The sequence below is a fragment of the Crocuta crocuta genome, unplaced genomic scaffold (assembly GCF_008692635.1).
Source record: "Crocuta crocuta isolate KB4526 unplaced genomic scaffold, BGI_CrCroc_1.0 scaffold118, whole genome shotgun sequence".
Taxonomy (NCBI): domain Eukaryota; kingdom Metazoa; phylum Chordata; class Mammalia; order Carnivora; family Hyaenidae; genus Crocuta; species Crocuta crocuta.
Window position 1 is genome coordinate 16,157,315 of NW_027551558.1, and position 23,729 is coordinate 16,181,043.

Consider the following 23,729-nt stretch of genomic DNA (forward strand, 5'->3'; position numbering starts at 1 on the left):
ACAAACCAGGCTCAAACCCCTATTGGTCAGAGGGTGTGTATCTAGGAAACCTCACCAATGAAAGAAAATTAATAAGCTCTAGAAGAAACTCCTTAGGTATCTAGTTACCTTGACCCCAAATCGATTAAAAACTGGAGGGACTAAAGAAACTTGCAAACAACCCACTTGTCTTTATAATATTGAGACTAAGAACATGTTTTCCCTTTAAATTTTAGTCATGCATGAATTCTTAGAGTTTGCATTTTTTGAACTATTAAAATTACATAGTTTCTGCCATATTAAAGAACAGAAGCTTGTATGTTATATTATTAATTATGTGTTAGAAAAGAAACTCTGGTCAGTCTTTGCAAACAATAGATATACACACTCCAGAACAAAGGATCTGTTGTGAGTGGAGCTCAAGTGGGTCTGTGCCTGTTACTCTGATGCTGTGTGTACTTACTTTTAAGGTCCAAGTTCCTGGCTCCTGCAGTGATTTGTGTTGTGATTTTCGTGTCAATCTTGACAGTGTGGAGATTGCTGGTGTCCCGTGATATCATCACATTGTGCCACTGATTGTCATTGAGAGGTTTATTTGAGCTCCCTTTGATAAGGTTAGCACCATTTCCCAAATCAAACACATAATGTAAGTACCTGGGGAAAAAAAGCAAAGGTGAGGAAATGTCATCACTTTTTAAATTTTTTTTTCATGTTTTGAGTTTCTGATGGAGTCAACCTGGATATTATAAATGGATATTGTTTTCATGATGTTCTGTTCTTGCTAGAAGTCTGAGAGTGAGCTGTATATCATCTCAGCTAACAAGAAGGTAAGAAACACTACTGTTTTAGCAAGGAGGATTATTCATTGTCTGATGACAGTAAATAGTGAAAATTATTTTCAAAATCATGGTCTACATCACATTTTATGGCACTGGAAGGTTAATACCTTTCACTCCTCATTGTCTATTTCCACCTATACCCCATCTTTTGCCAGTTTTTTGCACCTGCTTTCCCTTTGTTTTGAATGCCTGTTTCTTATATTGGAAATGTATACTCATACTTCAAAACTCACCTCAGATATTGACCCCCTGCCTCTTACATTTTCTTGATTTCCTGAAAGATTGTTCTGAACCTTAGCACATGATCATCTGAGGCCACTCTTCATAATGATTTTCTGGATGTTTATATGTTTACCTATATTCCCTAGGGTTGCCCATTTGCATGTGTGGCTCCAATTTGGTGGAATCTTAGATGTGCACAGAAGTGGCAAGGAATATATATAATTAGTGCTGGGTATATTCTCTACCCACTGTAGATATGCTATAATGTCCACTGATTGAATGAATGAATACTCAATTAAAACACATAAATTTTCCTCACCACTTCAAGGGAATTTCACAAAAATCTTTCCTTCTAAATTCTTCAAGGAATTCTGATAAAGAATTAAGTTGGTGTTAAATGGCATTTCGTGGAATTGAAATTATCTAATGACTTATATTAGATATTTAATTAGCACAAATTTCTATACATTTGTAGAAATGCTTTTGTAGAATTACAGTGTGCATAGAAGGAAACCCACACTTGAAGTATAAGATTCATGGAATGCTTATCATAATTAGAACTTGACAATATTTGTACCTTGTGTATGAAAATGTAGGTATAGAAGACTCTACCGATTTCCTATTAGCTTTATAAGATACCCAAGAAGTGGTTTGAACAAATGTATTTAAGCCATTCTCCCACAGTCTTGCCCACTATCTTAGAAGCCAACACATCTGTTCAATGTTTATTTTTGGATATCAAGGTCCATTTTGCAAATTTGTATTTATTTATCATTAAACTGGCATATACTCACCCTTTAACTAATTCAACCACAATAAAGTCATTTCCATCCCCACTATTATATAGTATTAGTCCATCTAGGGATGTTGTCTTGAACTGGAAAAAAAGATGCATAGAAGTGTAGGCTTGCAATGTAGCTAAGGCAACATAACTTGATTTGGTCTTGAAGGTGACAGGGTCTGCTATGATGTTCCTGAAGCCAAATCTGGCATTGAGCTCACAGTAATCTATGTCACCATTTTTACACAAGTCAATGTATGCCATTCCGTTAAATGTCAGGCTTTGCAGGTGTCCAATGAAGTTGGAGGGGACAGAAGACAGATACCGACGTTCCGTGATGATGCCAGTCTCTATGTTATGAAACTCCAGCCTCGTGTGATCGCCTGCCATTTGACCTGAAAGGAAAAACAATGTATTATTATCTTTTTGCATATGAAAGAAATTCCCACCTTTGACTTCCATGGCAATAGCACACTTGAAAATACAAGGATCCAAATACCTTTTGACATTCAGTTACATATAGTAAAAACATAGCAATGATATTAAAGGGTGATGCTTAGATTAAAAATTGTAGCTTTAACAAAAATCACCTTCATTAGGCAAAATTACAGAATTTTTTTAAAGTAGAAGAAAGAAATAAAGAAAGCAAGAAATAGAGAAAGAAACAGAAAGAGGGAGGGAGAGAGAAAGGAAAAAAAAAGAAGGGAAGGAATAAAGAAAGAAAGGGAGGAAGGAAAAAGGGAAGAAAGAAGAAAGGAGAAAGGAAGGAAGGAAAGAAGGAAGAAAAGGAGAGGGAAGAATTAATGACAATGGCTGTACTAAATCATTTCATCCAACAGTGATTCATCCCAGCTTCATGGTTATATGTTTTTCTTAATGAAATGATCTTCAAGAAAAAACAAAAGTGATTGTATATTTTCCTACACCCAATAGAAAAAATAAAGGGCTGCTGACTATTCTTTCAACAATGAACCATGAAAATGTGTTCAAAGTTAAATATGTGCTTTTCACCTCCCGTTTTCTGTGCTGAACAATTCCTACCGTCTTTTCTAGAGCTAGCCTCCTGACCGTTCTAGAGATTCTTTTGATCTCTTCTGGACCCATGACATCTTCCTTGCACTTATGTTTTAGGTACCTAAACTGGGCACGCTATGCCAAATTAGGGCATTCCTAATTTTGAGAATATGAGTGAAATCAGCCCAAATTACCACAAAGTACAATCTTTTTTAATCATCCTAGTATCAGATTTGGTTGTAGATTTATTTATTCATTGACTTTTCAATTCAGTCTCCATGCTTCTCCATTCCACCAAATTCCTCTGTCAGCCCCATGAAAATGCAACCCAATCCCATCTTTACCTCTAGATTGATAACTGTACCTACCTACATACCACTGAGGGTAAAATAAATAAACAAAGGTGTGAACCTGTTTTCCAGTGCACAACATAAAGTACTCTTAGCATTGCTAGTGATTTGCTCCCAGAATGTTGCTCTTGTCTAATTAAATTGTCATTTGCTTTCTTCTGAAACTCAAAAAGGTCATTCAAATTGCAATCAAGTTCTTCCAGGTGTTAGCTTCACTACTCAATTTGGCATAATTGGAAAATTTATTGAGCTCACCCTATCCTGTCATCCATGATATTAATGAAAATATTAATTAGAGCTAATCCCAGGATCAGCCCCTGAGAAAATGCACTGAACCCTCTTCCCAGGTGTAATGAAGATTGAACAACCAACTATGTGGCCCTCCTTCAACCAATTTGACAGATTTTCATTTCTTTAGTCAAGGCAGTAAAATACTAGATGGCATTTTGCAGAAATGCCAGTAAGTGAAATATAAAAGGCATATTTTTTTCTTGTGCAAGAAAAGCTGTCTACATACCTAATTGACTTTGATGCTTATAAACTCATTGGTGTAAAAAACCCTCCCCTGAGCTGTACTTGATTCTGCTTAATTTCCATACCTGTTTACTAGTTCTTGATCCTAGTAACAGCATTCTTGCCATCTCTTGACATGCTCTCTTTTTGGCCATTTTTTTTTTTTCTGATTTTATCTCTACAACCTTTTTTTTTAAAATATAAAATATACCACTGTAAATCATTGTCTCTTCTCCTTCCTCCTCCCCACTATGCCTACTATTGTCTTCTGGATGCAAAAATACTATTAAATCTCTAGCATTTCTGATTTCTTGTATGACATCACTTCTCTCTCCAGTTTTTTTTTTTTTTTCCAACAACCTCAACACTGTTCTGTGGAGAACTACTTAATTGGTAACAAATAAAATGAGCCTTAAATAATTTTCAAGTATCATATCAGAAACATTGAATTAATAAGGTATATAGAAGGGAGAATATAAAAAGGTAAAAAAATCACTTGGGCTTCTGTATTTCCTTATGCTGATTTTTAAATCTTTTCATTATATTAAATAGGAGTCCAAGCTCAATGAACCCACCCCACCCCTGAAACTGTCATGTTTTTCCTCAAAGCTCCATTAATGAACCAATAGATAGTAAGGAAACAATCTGCCTCCCCCCAAAAAAATCAAATCCTTACAATTAAATATTATCCCAAACAGTCAAATTCTTGATAGCTCTGAAATAGGGAAGCACATTTTGCCTCACAGGACTGCGAAATTCAGTGATAAAAATAACAAGTAATATCTGTTTTGTTTTCTCAAAGGGATAGAATATGTATGCAGAGCATAAATAATAAAAAAGTAGTAAAACAGTTTGGGAGCAACCATGGCCCGGTTACAAGAAAAATCATTATGGCCCATGTTCAAGAGTCTATTCTTTCTTTAATAAGCATATATAAATCGCACTGACAGTAATGGCAGATATGCTTGCCGGCGGGGGAGAATTAGCACCTAAAAGCCATTATCCATGGACTAAGAAGACATTAACTGCTGCTTTCTAAACATTCTTTTTTTTTTTTTTTCCTCAGAATTTATTCCAGAGTTTAATCCTCTGGCAGTAATGTAGCTACTTCTACTATTATACGTATATAATGATTATAAAAAAAAAATAAAGGACATTGAAGGAGAAAGATTTTTTAAGGTTCTAAGGATTTAAAAATGTAGGGTCTTTTCCAGAGATTGAGTGAAAACAAAGTCTGGAATGAGAAAAATGTCTCTGATCAATGGATACACCAGATTGGCAATAGTCTCCAGTGAGAGACAACGTCCTGGACAGTGTGTTTGCACAGATATTTTACGATGCAAATCCAATCTTTATATACAAACAGATAACAATATTAGCTAATGTTTAATCTTGCTCAGAGTTGGGTTAAATTTCTGTTACAGAACATAACCCCCAGCCCCACATCAACTTATTAATTCACTTAGAGTTAGAGAGTATGCACTGTATATCAGGTGCTGTTCTAGGCAATGAAGAAGCAGTATTATTTTACCAAACTCATGGTTTATTGGGGAAAGGCAGACAAAAAGAGGTAAGGAAATAATGAAAGATATGACAAAACAACAACAGGAACTTCTATGAATTTGATATACACGATGTTGTGTTAATAAGTATGGAATGGGGACCTGCGTTGATATTTGAGTTAAATTTGAAAGCTTTGGGGTGCCTGGGTGGCTCAGTTGGTTAAATGTCTGACTTTGGCTCAGGTAATGATCTTGTGGTTCATTGGTTTGAGCCCCCACATCAGGCTCTGTGCTGACAGCTCGGAGTCTGGAGCCTGCTTTGGATTCTCTGTCTCCCTCTCTCTCCCTTCCCCACTCACATTCTGGCTCTCTCAAAAATAAATAAACATTACAAAAATTAGAGAGAGAGAGAGAGAGAGAGAGAGAGGGAGAGAGAGAGAGAGAGAAACAAGCCCTGGTAAGAAGCAGAGAAACACAGAATGGGGAGTTGGATTCCAGAAAGGGAAGCAGTTGACCAAAGGTGTTCAGGTGAAAAAGAGTGTGAAAGTGTGGCTGAAGAATCAGGAGTACCTGAGATGAGTGGCTCACCTGAGAAGGTGAGTCATGGGCCAGATATCACACATGATGCCCCTGCTTATATTTGTCGGCATTGGATGGTTATAGGCAGGGAGTGTCTGTACATGTGTTCAACCTCTCTGATGTAGGAATAGTAAACTGGAGACCACCTGAGGTAGGGTGGTTATAGCAGAAATTGGAAAAAAAAAAGATGTATGAAATGAGATAACTTTGGAGATATAATTTGCAGGATTTACCAATAATGCATAGATGATGGAGAGGAAGGAAACTGTAAGCAGAAAGAGTTAGGGGATCCCCAGAAAAAGAAAAAAAAGAGACAGCTTTCATGACACAGCAGAAGTCATGTTAGCCCCCAGCTGTTTTTCTTGGTCTATGCCATACCAGCTCTACTTTCCCAAACATACTTCTGGCAGAACTTCCTAGGAGATGCCAGAATTACAAAGAAATGTAAAAACCTTGGTAGCTAAGGATTTCAAGTGAACAAATGGAATGCAAAAATTAACAGTCTCTACCAGACCTGGAAGTAGCCTAAACATATCTGAGACAAAAAATCAGTGGCAAAAACTCCCAGTGCTATCCTTAGCAGAGATAAAAGACTTCAACCAGATTTTCCTGATCTTGGAGCAAGCCCACATTCCCTTCCCCTTGTCCAACAGTTACCTCTGCTTCGTTATAATGTTACAGTCTCCATCCAATCAAAGCACAAGCTTCAATACCATAACTGATGATGCATATATAGGCATGCTTTCTAAGTACGCCTGAGCAAGCCTTTACCTGCCATGCCAAAGCTCTTCTTTCTGAATATTTATCCTAACCCTAAATAAAAGGAACACCTCTCATCCTGTTTAGGGACTCTCAGTTTTGGAAGTTACTCCCTTTGATCTCCATATTTGCTGCAGATAAAGTTTCCTTTGTGTGATGACTGCACCTGGTGTGGACTCTTTCTGTACGTCACCAGGGAGCGAACTCAGGTTAGCTGCATTATAGAATGATGATGTCCAGCTTGCTAACTCGAGTAGCTGTACATACGGTAAATACTGTTGAATGAAAGACACACTTAGATACACACACATATGAAATACATAGTTCCAGAGTCTTGAGACAGACTAAGTGAGGAGTTGAAACCCAAGTTGAGCCCTACTTAGGGCTCCCATATAGCTTCTAGAATTTCACCTCCAAGTCCTAGGGAATCTTTTCCTCTCTAAGCTTCTTTGCTGGCAACTGCTGCCCTCATCACCCTTAGGTAAAGGGCAGGCACTCCCAAGACTGCCTGAGTGTGTACTGTTGTGTGTTCAACACATACTTAACAGTACATATAACTCTAATTTAAAGATGAGGTCAAATGTAAGAAGAAATGCATGAAGAGTGCCTAGTGCTTTTCTTTACCCTTTTTTCCCTCTTTAGTGATTCCTGATTTGCTGTAAAATTTAATTAAAAAAAACCCCAAAACAAAACAAAATATTGTTTCCCTGATTCATGGTTGGTTTCCTGATTCATGGTTGGCCCCTAGAGTGTTTGAAGAAATCCCATTTCTAAACATAAGCCTCAGTGGCAAGTTTCTATTTCCCATTTTGGAAACTTCCCATGCTATAGAAGTCAAGGCTTTTTTATTCTTATGAATTGTTGGCTTTCATGAGATCTTTCATAAAACATAATCCCCCAAATATAACTCACCTTGATGAAAATTCCCTGAGTCAAGGTAAATTAATGTGCAAATAAAACTGCCTTTAGCTCTGGGCAGCAAGATGCTGAGAGCTGAGGAAAAGAAAAAGGTAAGGTGGAGTACTGGGTGGGGGGTGAATAATTTGTGTTAATCATCAATACGTACTTGGTTTATATTCCCATTTATCTTTAAACTCTGGAAAGAGCATGTTGGATTTGACTAATGAAAAAAATTCAACTCCTACAGAGCAGAGGATAACATTGGTCTGACTTTGGCCAATTTTAAGAAAGAGTAAATGGCACGTTAATTTACTGAAATACTAGTTTACAGGGTGTCCTTCCTTCAGTTCTAAAATGCTAGCCAAGTATTTTGCCTCAAAGAGTTTTTCTTGGCAGAAGTGGGAGCTGCTGGGAAACAACATCTTCTTCAGTCTTTTGAGAAAGTCTATGTGCAAGAGTTCTCCAGAAAGGGGTGGGAGAAAGAGAAAGAGAGTGAGAGAAACAGAGATAGAGAGATAGAAAAGGAGAGAAGGAAGGAAGGAAGGAAGGAAGGAAGGAAAGGGGAGAGAGAGAAGGAAGGGAAGAAGGAAGGAAGGAGGGAAACAAAGGAGAGAACAGAGTGCATTTGAGGGCTGACAGAGACGATGGGATTACCACTGACTGGGGAGAGGAGAATATTGGTAGGATTTAGAAGTACAACAGGTTCGGTGAGTTCCTTATAGATTTTGGATACTAGCCCTTTATCTGATACGTCANTAATGGTTGGAGAGAGGGAGGGAGGCAAACCATGAGAGACTCTTCAATGCTGAGAACAAACTGAGGGCTGAGGTGGGTGGGGGAGGGGGGAAGGAGGGTGATGGGCAGGGAGGAGGGCACTTGTGGGGATGAGCACTGGGTGTTATATGGAAACCAACTTGACAATAAACTATTTAAAAAAATGAAATTAAAAAATTAAAAAAAAAAAAAAGAAGAAGTACAACAGGTTCCAGCATCCTGCTCCTAGCTCAGGGTCAAAGGTTTAGAGAGAAGTGGTGAAGTAAACATAGGGAGACTGGACTAAGCCCACAGCTCCTGGTAGGAGTTAGCAAAACCCATTTACCCCCTTAGGACAGGAGCAACGGGGTTCTTGCAATTCAAAGGACAAGGACAAAAAATGTGTTTTGGTTGAGGACAAGTGCAGAAGGAAGACAAAAGGAGCCTCTGTGTGAGAGTAGGGAGTGGCTGCAACAAAGAAGCTGATTAAATATCCTATAAATCCAGAAGAAAGGCCTAAGGCCTTTCTGACTTAAATTGTGCTGATTTAAATTGATATAAAGACCATTAAGAAATGTTCTATTTCCTGCATACCTGAGTTGATGGATCAAGACCCATATTATAATTTTAATAATCCATGCTGAACAAAATCCTGTTAAACAAATGTCTTAGGATATATTTGTCTTCCAAAGTTGGAAATTCTAAAAGGGATTCCTTTTCTTTCAGGTCATAAGCCAAACCTCACCCATGGCCTATGAATTCCTAATAAGTCTTAGGTGACAGAATCCCAACATGAACCAGGCAAGGGAATATAAGTAACTCTGCCATGAAGAGTGGGTCCGTGCCCGGAGCAGAAGTGTGGAATGCGACAGTAGCTTAGAAGTGATTCCTCGACAGAGTCAGTTCTCTCAGGAGTCCCCCATGGAATAGGTCACTTACTTGTTCCTACACCTAGAAGCAAACAACACAGTATGACAAAGATCAACCTCACGGGACTCACACTAGCCCAAACTGGGCCAAAATAATTAAGTAAAGTAATTACAGTAATTATAAACTATTTGAGAAAAGGAGAAACTCGGGTGTCCATACCAATAAGGAAGAAATAAAGGAAGGAAGGAAAGAAGAAAGGATAGGAGGTGCTGGAGTTGGAAAATCACTTTGTAACTACTGCAATAGAGACTGGATCAATGGATACTAAACATGGGATGAGATTTTGAGGAGATACAGGACATTTTCATGGTCTTAATGTTTCCCAACCGATAGCTTATTAGTGGCAAGGGATAAAACCCACTCTTCATGTAGTGGAGAAACTGGACCATGTGTTGACCAAGTGGTTTAATTAAATCACTGGTCAAGGACATGGACGTCACATGGCTTTAGACGGGAGACTGGAAGAAGGCCACAAAATCACCAATGCTGAACTCAACCCAAAAATGCAAAACCTGAACTGAACTGTGAGAAAACATCAAACACAAAATAAGTGACTTTATAGTGATAAAAGGTGGGAGGGTTATGTATTTCAAAAATGTCAATGCCATGAAAAGACACACACACACACACACACACACACACACACACACAGTTGCTGGAAATGTTTCAGACAAAAGCCGGCTAAAGAGACTTGAAAGCTATATGCGGTGTCTGAGCCCAGGCTGCACACTGTGCTGGAAGGGAAATGCTATAAAAGACAACACCGGGTCAACTGACTAAATGGTAATATGGGTGAAAGAACCAATAAAATATACTGCATCTGAGCAACATTTACTGAAGTTGGTAACTCTTTGTTATGTAAGGGGATATCATTATTTTTAGAAAATGCACACTTTAATAGTTGGGGGTTTAGAGGCATTTTGTATTTAATTTTTCCTCAACTGGTTACAAAAAAAAAAATAGAGTGAAAGTGTCGAGACAAATGGGATACAACGTTCACAGGAGTAAAGATATATCAGTGTTCTTTGTAGTTTTTATTTTTGAATCTTTTTGTAAATTTGAAATTATTTCTACATAAAATTTAACAAAATATGTTACACCATACTTTTGTTTCCGTCCCTTCTTCATCCACTGTAGTTCAGGACTTATGACTTTCCATCCTAAAGCATGTACTATATGCCACAGGATTCATTTTCCTCAAAACATATTCTCTCAGATTACTCTCAAGATTTCCAGTTGCCTGAAGGTTCATGAAGAACGAACACCTTGAGCACACTGACCTATTGCCCCAAAAGGCCATTTTAGCCCTGTCAACTACCATATGGATACGTGAAACAAAACAAAACGGTCTCCTGAACTGGCTCCTGTCCATGTAGCACCATCGGAGCCATTTCCCCCAGTATGTAATATTCCCCCAAAATACTTTTATCATCTGCGTTACTCTCTCCTTAAAGCCTAGTTCAAATATCAGCTATTGCTTTAAGCTATCTTTGAAACCAAGTTCCTCAACTTCTCTCCTGAACTCCAAGATCATGAATTGCTTATATCAACCATTCATTACTTCATCTACTGCACTTGACTATCTGTTCTTCTGTGAGTTTTAGACGTGTGCATATCCTTGTGACATGATGTGTATAGGAAAGTATGTGTCATAAAGTTTTTTGACCATGAGTCAAAAAACAAATCATCAACAAGAGCAATAAAAACAAACCCAGGTCCTCTTCTAAGTTCTGTTAACAATGGCATCTCAAAGAAACGTAAGTCACTTAACCCCTTTGAACCTCAGTTTCCTCATCTTTATTTTTTTTATTAATTTTATTCATGTTTATTTTTGAGAGAGTGAGACAGAGTGTGAGTAGGGGAAGGGCAGGGAGAGAGGGAAACATAGAATCTGAAGCAGCCTCCAGGCTCTCAGCTGTCAGCGCAGAGCCCAGCGTGGGGTTCAAACCCACGAACCACAAAATCATGATCCAAGGATGCATTTAGTCACTTAACCGACTGAGCCACCCACGCACCCCAATTTCCTCATCTTTAAAATAGGAATGCATACGCCCTATCTGCCTCACTGGGTTGTGTGGGATTTGAGACGTACTTAGGGACTAAAGAATGTTCCCCTGTGGTTTTCACATATCCTTATCCCCAGCAGCTATTTATTCACGACCTCTTGCATATGATGTCATAACAAAATCTTCATTTCTACTCCTTTTAATAAAACCCAAATCATCCAGACAATGAATGCAACAAAAACAATTCATTCCTCTAAGACCCATCCTTGATCAAAACTAGCTGAACCTGAGTTGATGCTTTTGTCAAAGCCCTGCAGAAATTCTGCCTTCCTTCACCAGGTTCACACAGTTCCTTTAGAATCTTCTCATGTCTCACAATTTTGAATAAAGACTTAGGCTAACTTGTCCCTGGTTGATTTTCTTTCTCAGAGAATAAAATGATATAACATAGTAATGCTTGCCAATGGCTAATGCATAAACTAGCTTCGTGAGAGTCCCCCTCAAGATATTTCAAATAAGAAAAAAAATCCCAAACCAAAAACAAAGTAACAGCAAAATAAAACCAAAGGAAAAAAATTACTGTATTCTTCCTAAACTCTGTGTTGTCAGGCCATGAATTGGTCCTTTTAAAGCTGTTCATGTGATTCTGAAATAAAGTTGCACCTACATAGAGAAAAAAAGTTTTGGAGAGCCATAAAGCACTACTGAATTGATAGTAAAAAGATCCATCAGTTGGCGGTTTGCTTTGTTTGAACTCAGAAATGATTCTTTCAAAAGTTAAAATCCCACACATGCTATCTTCACATTGATAGAATCAACTGATCTCTGATCATAGGAACCCCTCAGGACTGAATGTAGGACACACTTCTCTGCTGTACAAGAACTATCTCGCGCCTTGTACTAAAATAATTAATAATTTTAGAGATGTTCTCTGAAAAGGAAAAGCAGTTACTATCCCGGTGGGTCATGTGCTTGGAGTTATTTTCAGTTATTTTCAGAATAAAGGCACAGCACCGATTCCTCTTTCATTCGGTTTCCCTATGTCTCTGGGGTGGACTTTTCTATGGCTCACCTCAGTTAGGAACCTACATATCAGGGATTGAACTTGACATCCTTAATATGAGAGTTTAACCAACTGAGGTAAATGGCCAGAAATGATCTATTATAGCTTATAATGAAAAAGTGGTTCAGCTGACAGAATGCCAGCATATCTATCAATTTACCCAGACAGTAAAAAAGTAGAACTTGCTGCTGTTCATCACCAAAATACATAACAAAGAAATTAAACAGAAATCGGCATGTAAACAATGACTTCAATATTTTATGAGGCCCTAAGATATTTATCACCCACAACACTGAAATATATAATGTCTTCTTGAATTATTAAATAGGAAAAAAGTGACATGAGAATATTGCTAATTTGAGAGAAAAAACATTTAACCTGCTGCTTATTAAATGGAATCATTGTTAGAAAAATTGGAATAAAAAAATGAAATGTGTGTATCAGATTCAAGTTGTGTAGTTGGTTTTATAGTCACCTGTAAGAAACGGGATAGTCAAAAGTTTCAGCAAAAGAAAAAGCAACAAGAACAGGGGGATTTACCTGTCATGGCCTGTTGGTCGTCCACGGTTAACTTTAAACTTTTTCCTCGACGGACCACACGCACTGTGTGCCATTCATTATCATTGAGGTTATAGCCGGCAAAAAGGGTCTCGGGACCTTTGCCTGTAGAATATGCCAAACAGTCATTATGGACACTCAGAATCAGTCAAGCAAATGAACCTCACAGAGACTGAGAGAAAGAGACAAAGTAAGGGGAAGAGCACGGGAGGGGGAGGTGAGACAAGAGAGAAGGAAATGAGAGAATAAGGTGTGTGTGTGTGTGTGTGTGTGTGAGAGAGAGAGAGAGAGAGGGAGAGAGGAGAGAAGAGACTGGCTGGATCAATTCTCAAACCCATTAGAATCAGAGCAAGCAAGGAAAATGACAAGTTAACAGACATTCAAGTGTGACACTTTAAGAAGAATCTTTAACATTATGCATTGATCAAAGACAAGTGAATGAACCTTGTTGTCATAAATAGGCACAGTCAATATAGCATCAGGAAGCCTCCCAAATTTACACACGCTTTTTTTGTTGTTGTTGTTGCTGTTTTTCCTAAGGAATTTTCTGATCTTTATAGTTAATGCTTTTTTGGTAATGAAGTAAATAGCAGTCTTGTAACCTCTGACTTGGGGAAGAGAGCTGACTTTAAGTAACTAGCTAAGCATCTTCAGGCTCGGGCAATTGGCTGATTAGAATCTGGTGAGGAGACTGCTCTAGGCACTGTATTGTGTGACGGCTGCTCTTCACTCTTACATCATGTATCTCTAACGTTCACCAAGTTCTTAAATGTATGGAATGTTGTGTCTAAAAACTAAGTTTAGTGAAGGCACAGAAAGTGGGTTTAGATAGAAGTAGTGATCTTAGGAAATGAAGGGAAAAAAAAGAAGTTACAGTCAGTGAAGATCCAAGTGTTGAGTGGGAAGGAAAATTAAATGAGATTAAACAGCACTAGAGAGCAAGGATTCCCAGCTGAGGACCAAAAGAAAAAGGGCAAGAAAATTAACCACCTAGGAGAGTAACTGCTAGTGAATCTATGTAAATCTATGCAAATTGCTTTACAGAGGCTTCCAACAGACATACTTTTTCAGAAAGTTGTTTTATGGAACTAAATCACTAAAATGGCAAACTTAGACAAACATCCTTTTTCCACTTAGGAACAAAAAAAGGGAAAAATTCCACACAAACCTTTAATATAACTGGATTTTTAAAAATTAAAATAAAGTATTTCTACTAATCTAATAGTATGATTCACTAAGAAAATATTATAAAAAGTTTTTAAAGGCACATTATTTGCTGATGGCTTTTTCCTCTGTTTGTTTTGCAAGTACTGAAATTTGTTGGTAAGCTAAAGTAATGAAAAAAAGTGACACCTCTGAGTTTCATGAGCTCATTCAGGATCAGGATTGGGTTCACAATTTCTTCAACCGAATTCTACCAGCAAAACGATTCAATGTCCAAGGATCATAGAAGGGCATAAAAAGTCAAGGGGAAGGAGAAAGGGGAGAAAAAAATGGGAGAGAGAAATAATAAGAGAACCAAATAGAAGAACTTCAGTGGTCCATCCAACAAGAAATCATTGTTTGCTTTTGGCATTGCTGGCTATCCATCAAGCCCCGATTTATCTGTTAGGAAGTTAGTGATGCAAGTTCTTCCTTCCCGGGTTGGGTATTCTCTGGGGCTTAAAATGAAACAGAGAGATAAACTAAATTTTGCAGGATGGACTACTTCATCTCTTTAAAGGAAACTACCATGAAGATTACAAAGAATCTCTTTTTGTTTCATTAGAAAAGTTAAATTACACATCCAGTCCAGATACATGAATAAAAACTAGTCAGGACAGAATAGTTTTGAGAGATTGATCACTAAATAACTAGAGGAAGCCTGTTAGTTCAGCAACAGGAAAAAAAAAAAAAAACAAAAAAAAAAAGCTTTGAGGCCAAATGTTGAAAGCAAGTTCCACGATCAAAGGAACTCTTTCTAGTTTCAACAGTGAAGAAAGAAGCGCTTAATAACTCTGCAGAATCTTAGTATCCTACTGGCAGCAAGGGTCATTCTTAGTTTTGATCTTTGAAAAGAGAATATATCATGTTAAAGCTATTTTTATAGGGAAGACTTTTTTCCCATAGAAATGTGTCCTTTTGAAGCAGCTTCACTCCCATTCTCTTATTTTTAAAAGTGTTTTGTCAAGAAAAAGAAGCTTAAGGGTGATATCATCATTATACCCCATTCTGGGCTTGTCTTGCTCACAAGTCATAATGCTTAATCTATGAAACAACTATTTCCATAACAACAGGCACAAAATCCAATTAAAAATAACCCTTTGGTTCATAAAAATCTCTGTGGGCCAACTTCAAGCTCCTTTCTTGCATTATTAAAAATGTGAAGAGATTGATTTTGGAAGACAAGGTTTTAAAAAATGCACTTAATATTCTCAGTTCAAACCAATGTTATCTATGCAACTTGAAGTGTAATAGATAGTGCACTGGCAAGGAGTTAAGAATTATGGTTGTTAGTCCTTGATTTGCTACTAAGAAAAGTATTTGGGGGCTGGTAAATGCTTACTATGTTCCAGGCATTTTATCTATTAATTCATTTCATCTTTACATTGTTATCCTTTTGTAGATGTGGAGATGAAGGCCTAGAAAGCTAAAACTTTTTGCCCCAAGGTCACACGGCTATAATGTGGTGGAAAAGTGTTCCATCCTAGGTCTCAGTGACCCAAAGTCTGCATGTTTTCTCCTGCATTAGCCTGTTTCCAAGTTATATGACCTTTGGCGAGAAACTTCTCAGTTTCCCTACATCTAAATGAATAGATGGAGATGAGAAAGCTGCTCTGCCATGACTTCCAGGTTGCTTTACAGAATGATTACATGTTAGGAGATCTTACACATCCTCTACGTAAGTTATGGTGAAAGGAAATCTCTAAACAGAACACCACAACTCTAAAAGGTACTACAGGAATGATACAGAGGGAGGACCATCATTTTGGGACTGAATCCACCCATAATCAGCAACTTGCTAGAACATTTAGCTTCTGGTGGTCTCAGCAACCTTATTTATAAAAGGGAGGAGAGTATTGATGATCTCCATAATGCCTTAGAGATCTCGCATTCTCACATTTAAAACATATGGAAACGCGCACCTGGTGGCTCAGTTGGTTTAGCTTCCCACTTCAGCTCAGGTCATGATCTCACAGTTTGTGAATTTGAGCCCCACATCTAGCTCTGTGCTGACAGCTCATAGACTGGAGCCTGCTTCAGATTCTGTATCTCCCTCTCTCTCTGCCCCTCCTCTACTTGTGCTGTTTCTCTGTCTTTTAAATATAATTACATGTAAAAAAAAAACCCACATATGAAATTGGTAAAGAAATTGTAATTTTGAGTTTGAGAGTCATTTGCCCTCCTGTCAAAATTCTAATGGCAACATTGTAATCACTAAAGCCATAAATGATCTAAATTCCTTTTGTGATTTCCTCTTCTTTTGGGAGATACCAAAACATTGGAAGTAACATCTTTCTCCCAGCATGAATTTATTATGGACTGAATATTCATATGTTGAAGCCCTAACCCCTAATGTGATAGTATTAGGAGTTGGAGCCTTTGCAAGGTAATTAGGCTTAGATGAGGTAATGATGGTAGAGCCCTATGATAGGACTGGTACTCTTATAAGAAGAGACGTTAGAGTTCTTTCTCTCCATCATGCAAGGACGCAGAAAGAAGGCTGGCCATCTGCAAGCCAGGTAGAGATCTCTCACCAAGTACCAAACCTGTCAATACAGTGATCTTGGACTTCTGAGAGTCTAGAACTGTATGAAATAAATGTTTGCTGTTTAAGTGACACAGTCCATGGCATTTTGTTATAGAACTCCAAGCAGACTTAGTAAGCAATAATTTAAAGATTTTAAAGAAAGTCCACAGCACTGTTTCTATTTTAATCATTTCTTATGTTTTATAGAGAGTTAAAATTTATTTCTATTTTTACACTTGGTTCTTACTGTAGTCTATTATTTAAGCCATAGAGACCCCCCCACCCCCCATGATTTAGTTAAGAAAGAAGACTTAAAAAGGTTGAGTGTATGATTAGAAGTCTCAGAGGCAGTAAGGGCTGGAATTAGGACTGAGATCTTGAGATTTTCCAAGCCCCTTCTAGTGTCCTTTCCATAGGCCTCAAAGTGATCTGCAGATAATAAAAGGTGTAATGTGGTTGAACGACAACAGCCAATATCTAACCAGACCGAATCAAAGGTCGTGTTTATAAGATAAAGCTCTGTTAAAGAATTTTAGAATAAGAAGGGACATGGGAGGTAGAGAAGCTCACAGAGCCATCTACAAACTACTTGAGATCGGAGGCAATTAGAGGATGTTCCACTGTTTATATGAAGACTTCACGTCCCCAGACTGGCAGTCTATGAACTTTCTTCAAATCATTCTCCCATTATATTATGCTGAACTAGACTAAACTTCTTAAAGGATACCAAGAGCTGACTCCATGATTCAGCAGTCACATTTTAAGGAGAACTGTGCTTGTCAGCTTGGTACTGCTCAATACTTAGCACCGAATAATCAGTAAATGGTCACTCAGGAGCAGTCAATACACTATTCCATGTACCAGGATATGCTCTTGCTTTATGGACAAGTTCACTTAGGAAACAAAATGACAGAGCAGAAGGTGATTTTATAAAATAGTGATCTTAAAGAAACTCTTTTAACTGTGGTAAATTATTCTCTCTTCAGTTAAAAAAAAAAGTAGATCAGGAATGGGCAGTGTTGGAGACTCTGACCCAGTCTCCCTCTAAGCTTGCCTTACTCAGAACAAAAATAGTTGTGCAATGTGAAAATCCAGGAGCTAAGCTGGGGCCGTTTTATTATTTTTAAACCAATGGAATTGTTCTTTTGCCACCTGTAGTTTTACACAAAGAATATAAGAATGATGTAAAGTGGGAGTTGCCCTGCTATTTAAAAAGCAGTCTAGGGCCTCCTGGATGGCACAGGTCATAATCTCACAGTTTGTGAGTTGGAGCCCCACATAGGGCTCTGCGTTGATGGCATGGAGCCTGCTTGGGATTCTGTCTCTCCTCTCGGCCCCTCTCCCACTTGTGCTCTCTCTCTCCTCAAATAAATAAGCCAAAAAAAAAAAAAGAAGCAGGCTAACTTAGTCCCAAGGCAGCACCCAGAACACGTGGTGAAAGTAGCTGGCTCATTTCTCCCTTTTAGAGAAAGGATAATTTGTTAACCAGAAAACTCAAGAAAGGCTTTAAAAAATCATTTACAAGTAACCCTTTGCTTTTAAAATCAGATTTGATTAAAAAGAAAAGATTCATAAGTCACTGATGAATTTAAAAAAGCCCTATACTTCCAGAACATTATTTATTATGTATATTAAGGTCCAGAGCTATTCAAAGGTACCGTTGTTAATTTATGTGCATTATTATGAGTTATAACTCTTTCATGAGTTATTAACACACCTTTAATTGTAAAATACAAATTTATAGACTGTCTTCTGAAGATTTTGGAGGTCATTTCCTTGTAGATCATGTGAGTTATAGAATAGATTGCCTTTCCTTATTTCCAGCCATAAGGAAGTCAAGATTTAGGATTTGCACTTAATTTGATCAACTAGATTATTTTCTTCCCTTAAGTGCTTGCTTTCTTTTCCTTCCTTCTTTCCTTCCTTCTTTCCTTTCTTTCTTTCTTCCTTTCTTTCTTCATATTGGCTTTTCTCCACAATGAATTATTTTAAAAATATTTATCATTTTCAATTCTATTTGAAAGTACTGGGACATAAATCAATAAGTGAATTTATTTAATGAAGAAAGGGATAACTTCTAAGAGATGTATAGATAATTAATCCAACTCTTTAATTTTACAGATAGTTCCATGGTAGGTTAGTCTATCTAGATAGCCCTCTCTCTCTCTCTCATCTGTCTGTCTGTCTATCTATCTATCTATCTATCTATCTATCTATCTATGTATCTATCTCCAACAGGATTAAATGAAACTTTATTGACCAATATCAGGTTTATTTGCAAGTGGATTTTAAATTTATTTTCATATTTGTGATGAATATTTTTAACCAAAATATATATAACAAAATACACATAATACTAACTTTAGATCCTTTTTGGAAGGAAGTCTTGTGTTTTGTGAACTACTTATACTAGTTTTTGATGGGGGGGGGAAGAGTTAAGAGCAATAGAGAAGAATCAACCAAGCTAAGAAATTTGTGAAGCAATGCGATCCAAGATGTTTATTACACTAAAATGACAACTGTCTCAGGAGCTAAAAGATGGATGTGGCTGGAGAAAAGCAAGCCCATACCTATTATACTTTGATTTTTAAAACACCTAGACGTGTGGGCCACAAAGCTGAGATTCTACATTCCCTTTAAGCCATTATCTCTATTTGTATGTTTTAAAGATGTTAACTACGTAAGTGGAACATCTGTACCAACTACCCTATTTCTTAGTAGAGGTCAAACCAGTTGGCTCTAGATTTCCTTTTTGTTGACTTAAACATCAAATGTAAGCAATTTCTATTTTATCTTATCTTTTATTTGAGTAGTTAATCTCACTCAATTAAGCCATTTATTGAGCAAGGGGATTTCCATGGGTGCTTCTGCAAAGCCATAACCTAGCAATCTGCAGAGAAGATAGGCAGGTAGAAATCCACTTTGTTTGCCTACTGGAAATGATAGATCTGCTACCTCCATTTTACTGAGAACAGGTTGTGTTCTTTCAACTACAGCTGAAGAAGGGCATCATGTGAAAGTGGATACCAAAGTTTTCAAAGTTCTGTTGTTAAAAAAAATCTAGTATTGCTTTACATATATATATGTATATACACACATATATACATATGTGTATATATGTATATATGTGTGTATATGTGTGTATATACATATATACATATATATATAAATTGGTTCTATATTTATACATGAGTTTTCAATTATTCTTCAGATCATTAAACTGCCTATAGCACTCAGTAATTGAATTAGGAGTTACAGCACCACAGAATTTTAGAATTAAGAAATTTTAAAACTGAATGGTCCGTATTGAGTCTATGGTCTATCCTATTTAATTGCTCTTTTTCATTCTGGATTAAGTGGCATTCATAGCCTATTATTTTAGTTTAAAAATTACTTTTTGCAAAACACTGATCTCAGCATATGTATGTCTAAGTTGGTTAGATTCTCAGGATGCTTGCATTTTAATCAATCAGATGTCAAAACTGGCCAGGTAGTAAATATATTTGGCTTTGCAGGATGTGGCTGTCATTGCAATTACTCAACACTGCCATTGTATGTTCAAAGCAGCCATAGACGATATGTAAACAAAGGGGTGTGGCTTTGTTTCAGTAAAAACATGTATTAGAAGAGGCAGTCCTCTGTGTGCTGGAGTTTATGCTGTATTTATGCATAAAATACACATAAATAAATATACAACTTAAGTGCCTTATCTCGTAGACTTTTACATTGAGTATTAAAGAAATAAATAATGGAAATACATTCAAGAACTTAGGAGTCAGGGGACCTGAATTTTAGATTCAATTTTGCCATTAAATCTAGCATAACATAAATAATGATAACTGAGTCCTTCTTACTGTTCCTGGTCTGAGTTTTCTTATCAGTAAAACAACAGCATAACAAAAACTGAAGGCAACTTAGCCTTTAAATGGCATCAACCAAAGCCTTTTTGTTGTTGTTGTTGTTTTAAGTACACTCTATGCCCAGCATGGGGGTTCAAACTCACAAATGTCAAGATCAAGAGTCACATGCTCTACCTATTGAGCCAGCTAGGCATCCCAAGGCCACCTAATTCTAAAATTTAGTTACTTTTCCTGGCTCTACAAATTTAGAACAGCAGCCTTTATTAAAATGCATGATATCTCTGTATGTGTGTGTGTATAAAATTAGGTGTCTACATATATCCACATTTCTGGAGAGTAACGAGTTTCATTTGGCAGTTGACTTTGAGGACAGTGACTTCTGGTGCGAGGCAGACCTGGTGGGAAGATGGAAACAAGCCTTGTCATCATGACAACAATGGGAAGAGAGAAAAGCAGGAGACACGGGCTAGCACCGTGCTGCTTGGTGCCAGAGTCATGGCTCCTGGCAGCAGCCCTTCCACCTGTAAATGACAAGAGGGTGTGCTTCTCAGGTGGTAATTATGACACCTTCAGCCTGCTGTTTGGTTTTGCGTTTGGTTCCTGGTTTTAAAATAATTACTTTAAAAAATAATCTAACCTCTGCTTAAAGAAGAAGAAGTAGAAGAAGAAGAAGAAAAGGAAGAGGAAGATGAGGAGGAGGATGAGGAAGAAGAGGAAAAGGGGGAGAAGGAGAGAGGAGTAACTCTTCATTAAAAATTTTATTTTATCTTTCTCCCTGCCTAGATACTGAGCTGGGAGCAAAATTCTTTTGTATCTATTTCTCATGTGAATCAGCTAGGGAGTTTAATTATAAATTAATATTAGACACAGGTAAATTGCACTTCCAAATTCTTCTTCTGCTATTTATTAACATTACTTGGAGAAGGACCGATAAAATAATTTGCAAGTCTGGTGCAAATTGAAAATGTGGGGCTCTTGTTCAAAATGAAGAATTTTTGGACAGTTACAGCTGACCGTGAATTTAAGCACAGGTCCTTCAAAGCATAGCGCCATGGGTGACTATGCAAATTCTATGTTGCTGAAGACAACCCTGAAGAGAAGAATTAAGTTTTGTGCTTATTTATTTTAAACTTCTTTTAGCTCTACATTTGGAAATATGCAGACAAGGCTGGAAGCATTTATTCCCTTAAGAGGTACTGTTGGGTCACATTCTTCATCCATTGGCACTTAATGGCAAGGCCTCTGGAGTATCAGAGGAGTTATGTCAGAGCTGTCCTACCTGCTGGGCTTGGTGCCAATCAGGACTTGGACTTGGTGACAGGCTAATACTTATCCTAACAACCATGAGGCTGAGCTACCTGCTAAGTCATGTAACTCCTCCCTCTTCTCTCTCTCTCTTCAACATCTCCTCAATTTATTTAAGCATACATCCTTGACAACTCTTTTTTTTTTATTTTTTTTTTTTAATTTTTTTTTTTTAATGTTTTATTTATTTTTAGGAGAGAGAGAGAGACAGCGTGAGCAGGGGAGGGTCAGAGAGAGAGGGAGTCACAGGCTGAAACAGGCTCCAGGCTCTGAGCTGGCAGTCAGCACAGAGCCCGACGCGGGGCTCGAACCCACGAACCGCGAGATCATGACCTAAGCGAAAGTCGGACGCTTAACCGACTAAGCCACCCAGGCGCCCCATTGACAACTCTTTAGAATGTCTTCATGAAGAGCTACTTGCCTTTTCTGTACAAGCAAGATGATGTTTATAGAGTCCTAAGGATAGACACATTTCCTTATATTGTAAGTATTAGAAACACCTCTCCCTAATTAAAAAGCACTTTGGCTAAATAGTGTAAAGCCAGACCTTGGAGCTTCAAGATGCTGATTTTTCTAAAATGAAAATGAACAACAGAAGAAAGACACTTTGTAAACTATTTCTGTGGTGAAAAAAAAAAATAGTCACATGCTAATTAATTACAATGTATCTGTTTTGGTTAGATTATTATTTAAATTTGTCTTTGTGGGTTTAAAAAAAATATTTTAATGTTTTATTTATTTCTGAGAGAGAAATAACATGAGCAGGGGAGGGTCAGAGAGAGAGGGAGACACAGAATCCAGAACAGCCTCCAGGCTCTGAGCTAGCTGTCAGCATAGAGCCCGACGCAGGGCTTGAACCCACTAACCGTGAGACCATGACCTGAGCTGAAGTCGGATGCTTAACCGACTGAGCCACCCACGCGCCCCTGTCCTTGTGGGTTTCTTAAAGTTTACTTATTTATTTTGAGAGAGAGAGAGAGAAAGAGATCTCATGAATTGTGAGATCTTGACCTGAGCCAAAACCAAGAGTTAGACACTTAACTGACTGAGGCATCCAGGTGCCCCTGTCCTTGTGTTTTTATTTAAAATTTTTTAAATGTTTATTTATTTTTGGTAGACAGACAGAATACAAGCAGTAGATGATAGAGAGGGAGAGACAGAATCCGATGCAGGCTCCAGGCTCTGAGCTGTCAGCATGTCCGATGAGGGGCTCAAACCCACAGACTGTGAGATCATGACCTGAGCCGAAGTCGGATGCTTAATCAACTGAGCCACCCAGGCGCCCCAGTCCTTGCGTTTTTAAAGGTGCTAGAATGTGTATATCTTAGTCTAGTGCAAATGTTCTGGACTTCCAGGTTAGGTTTTTATCCTTGTTCCATAAGTTACTAAATGTGTGAACTTGTGTAATCTATTAAAGTTCACTGGGTCTCCGTCTTTACATCTGTAAAATAAGCTAGTAACAGAGATACTTGACTACACAAATAGATTTAATGAATTTGAATAATTTAAAGCAAAGACTGATACATCATAAGTCTTCAGTTATAGTAATAATAATATTATCATCACTATTATATCACTATTATTATTAATTTCCCTTCAGTGTGTTTAAAATCTCAAAGAGAATATCCTATATCTATGTCTTAGTGCTTTGAATGTAATAGGCATTCACTAAATGCTTATTGAATGGGTGTACTTGTTTAGAGTTTGTTGGATTGTATATGTGTGTGTGTGTGTAATAGATGAAATATCTCTTGATATTGAATTAAGCCAAAGAGTTAAAGAAAAACAACTCCATTAACCTTTAATGTTTACATTCACTCGAAGTGTTAGGAAACAGAAAGCTTCATCCTTTGTTGTCATTTTTGGCAGCATGGAATCTGGTAAGCCATACAGTTGGAGAACCTGGGTAAACCAGTTATCTGGCTATTTGTACAGCTTTTTTGATCAGTTCCTTTGAAAACAAATTTAATACTGTGTAGAGCCTGGGAGGGCAAAATCACCTAAAGCTAGCAGTCAGTAACTTCCAAATGCAAAGAAAATAGTTGGTTCAGGAGTTGACGGATTCAAGAATTAGTGAGTCATTATA

General features: G+C 37.6%; 1 protein-coding gene across 9 annotated transcripts in view; it reads right to left on the reverse strand.

Moving 5' to 3' along the window:
- The window catches only part of NRXN1 (neurexin 1), a 1,134,059-nt gene that overhangs the window by 572,566 nt on the left and 537,764 nt on the right, over positions 1–23,729 (reverse strand). For all 9 annotated transcript variants that reach the window (XM_077749163.1, XM_077749167.1, XM_077749165.1 and 6 more), the window contains 3 exons: positions 12,731–12,853; positions 1,835–2,216; positions 443–633 (listed from right to left, as the gene is read on the reverse strand). In XM_077749163.1, the coding sequence (XP_077605289.1) occupies positions 443–633; positions 1,835–2,216; positions 12,731–12,853 (696 nt within the window). The remainder of the gene's footprint in view (positions 1–442; positions 634–1,834; positions 2,217–12,730; positions 12,854–23,729) is intronic.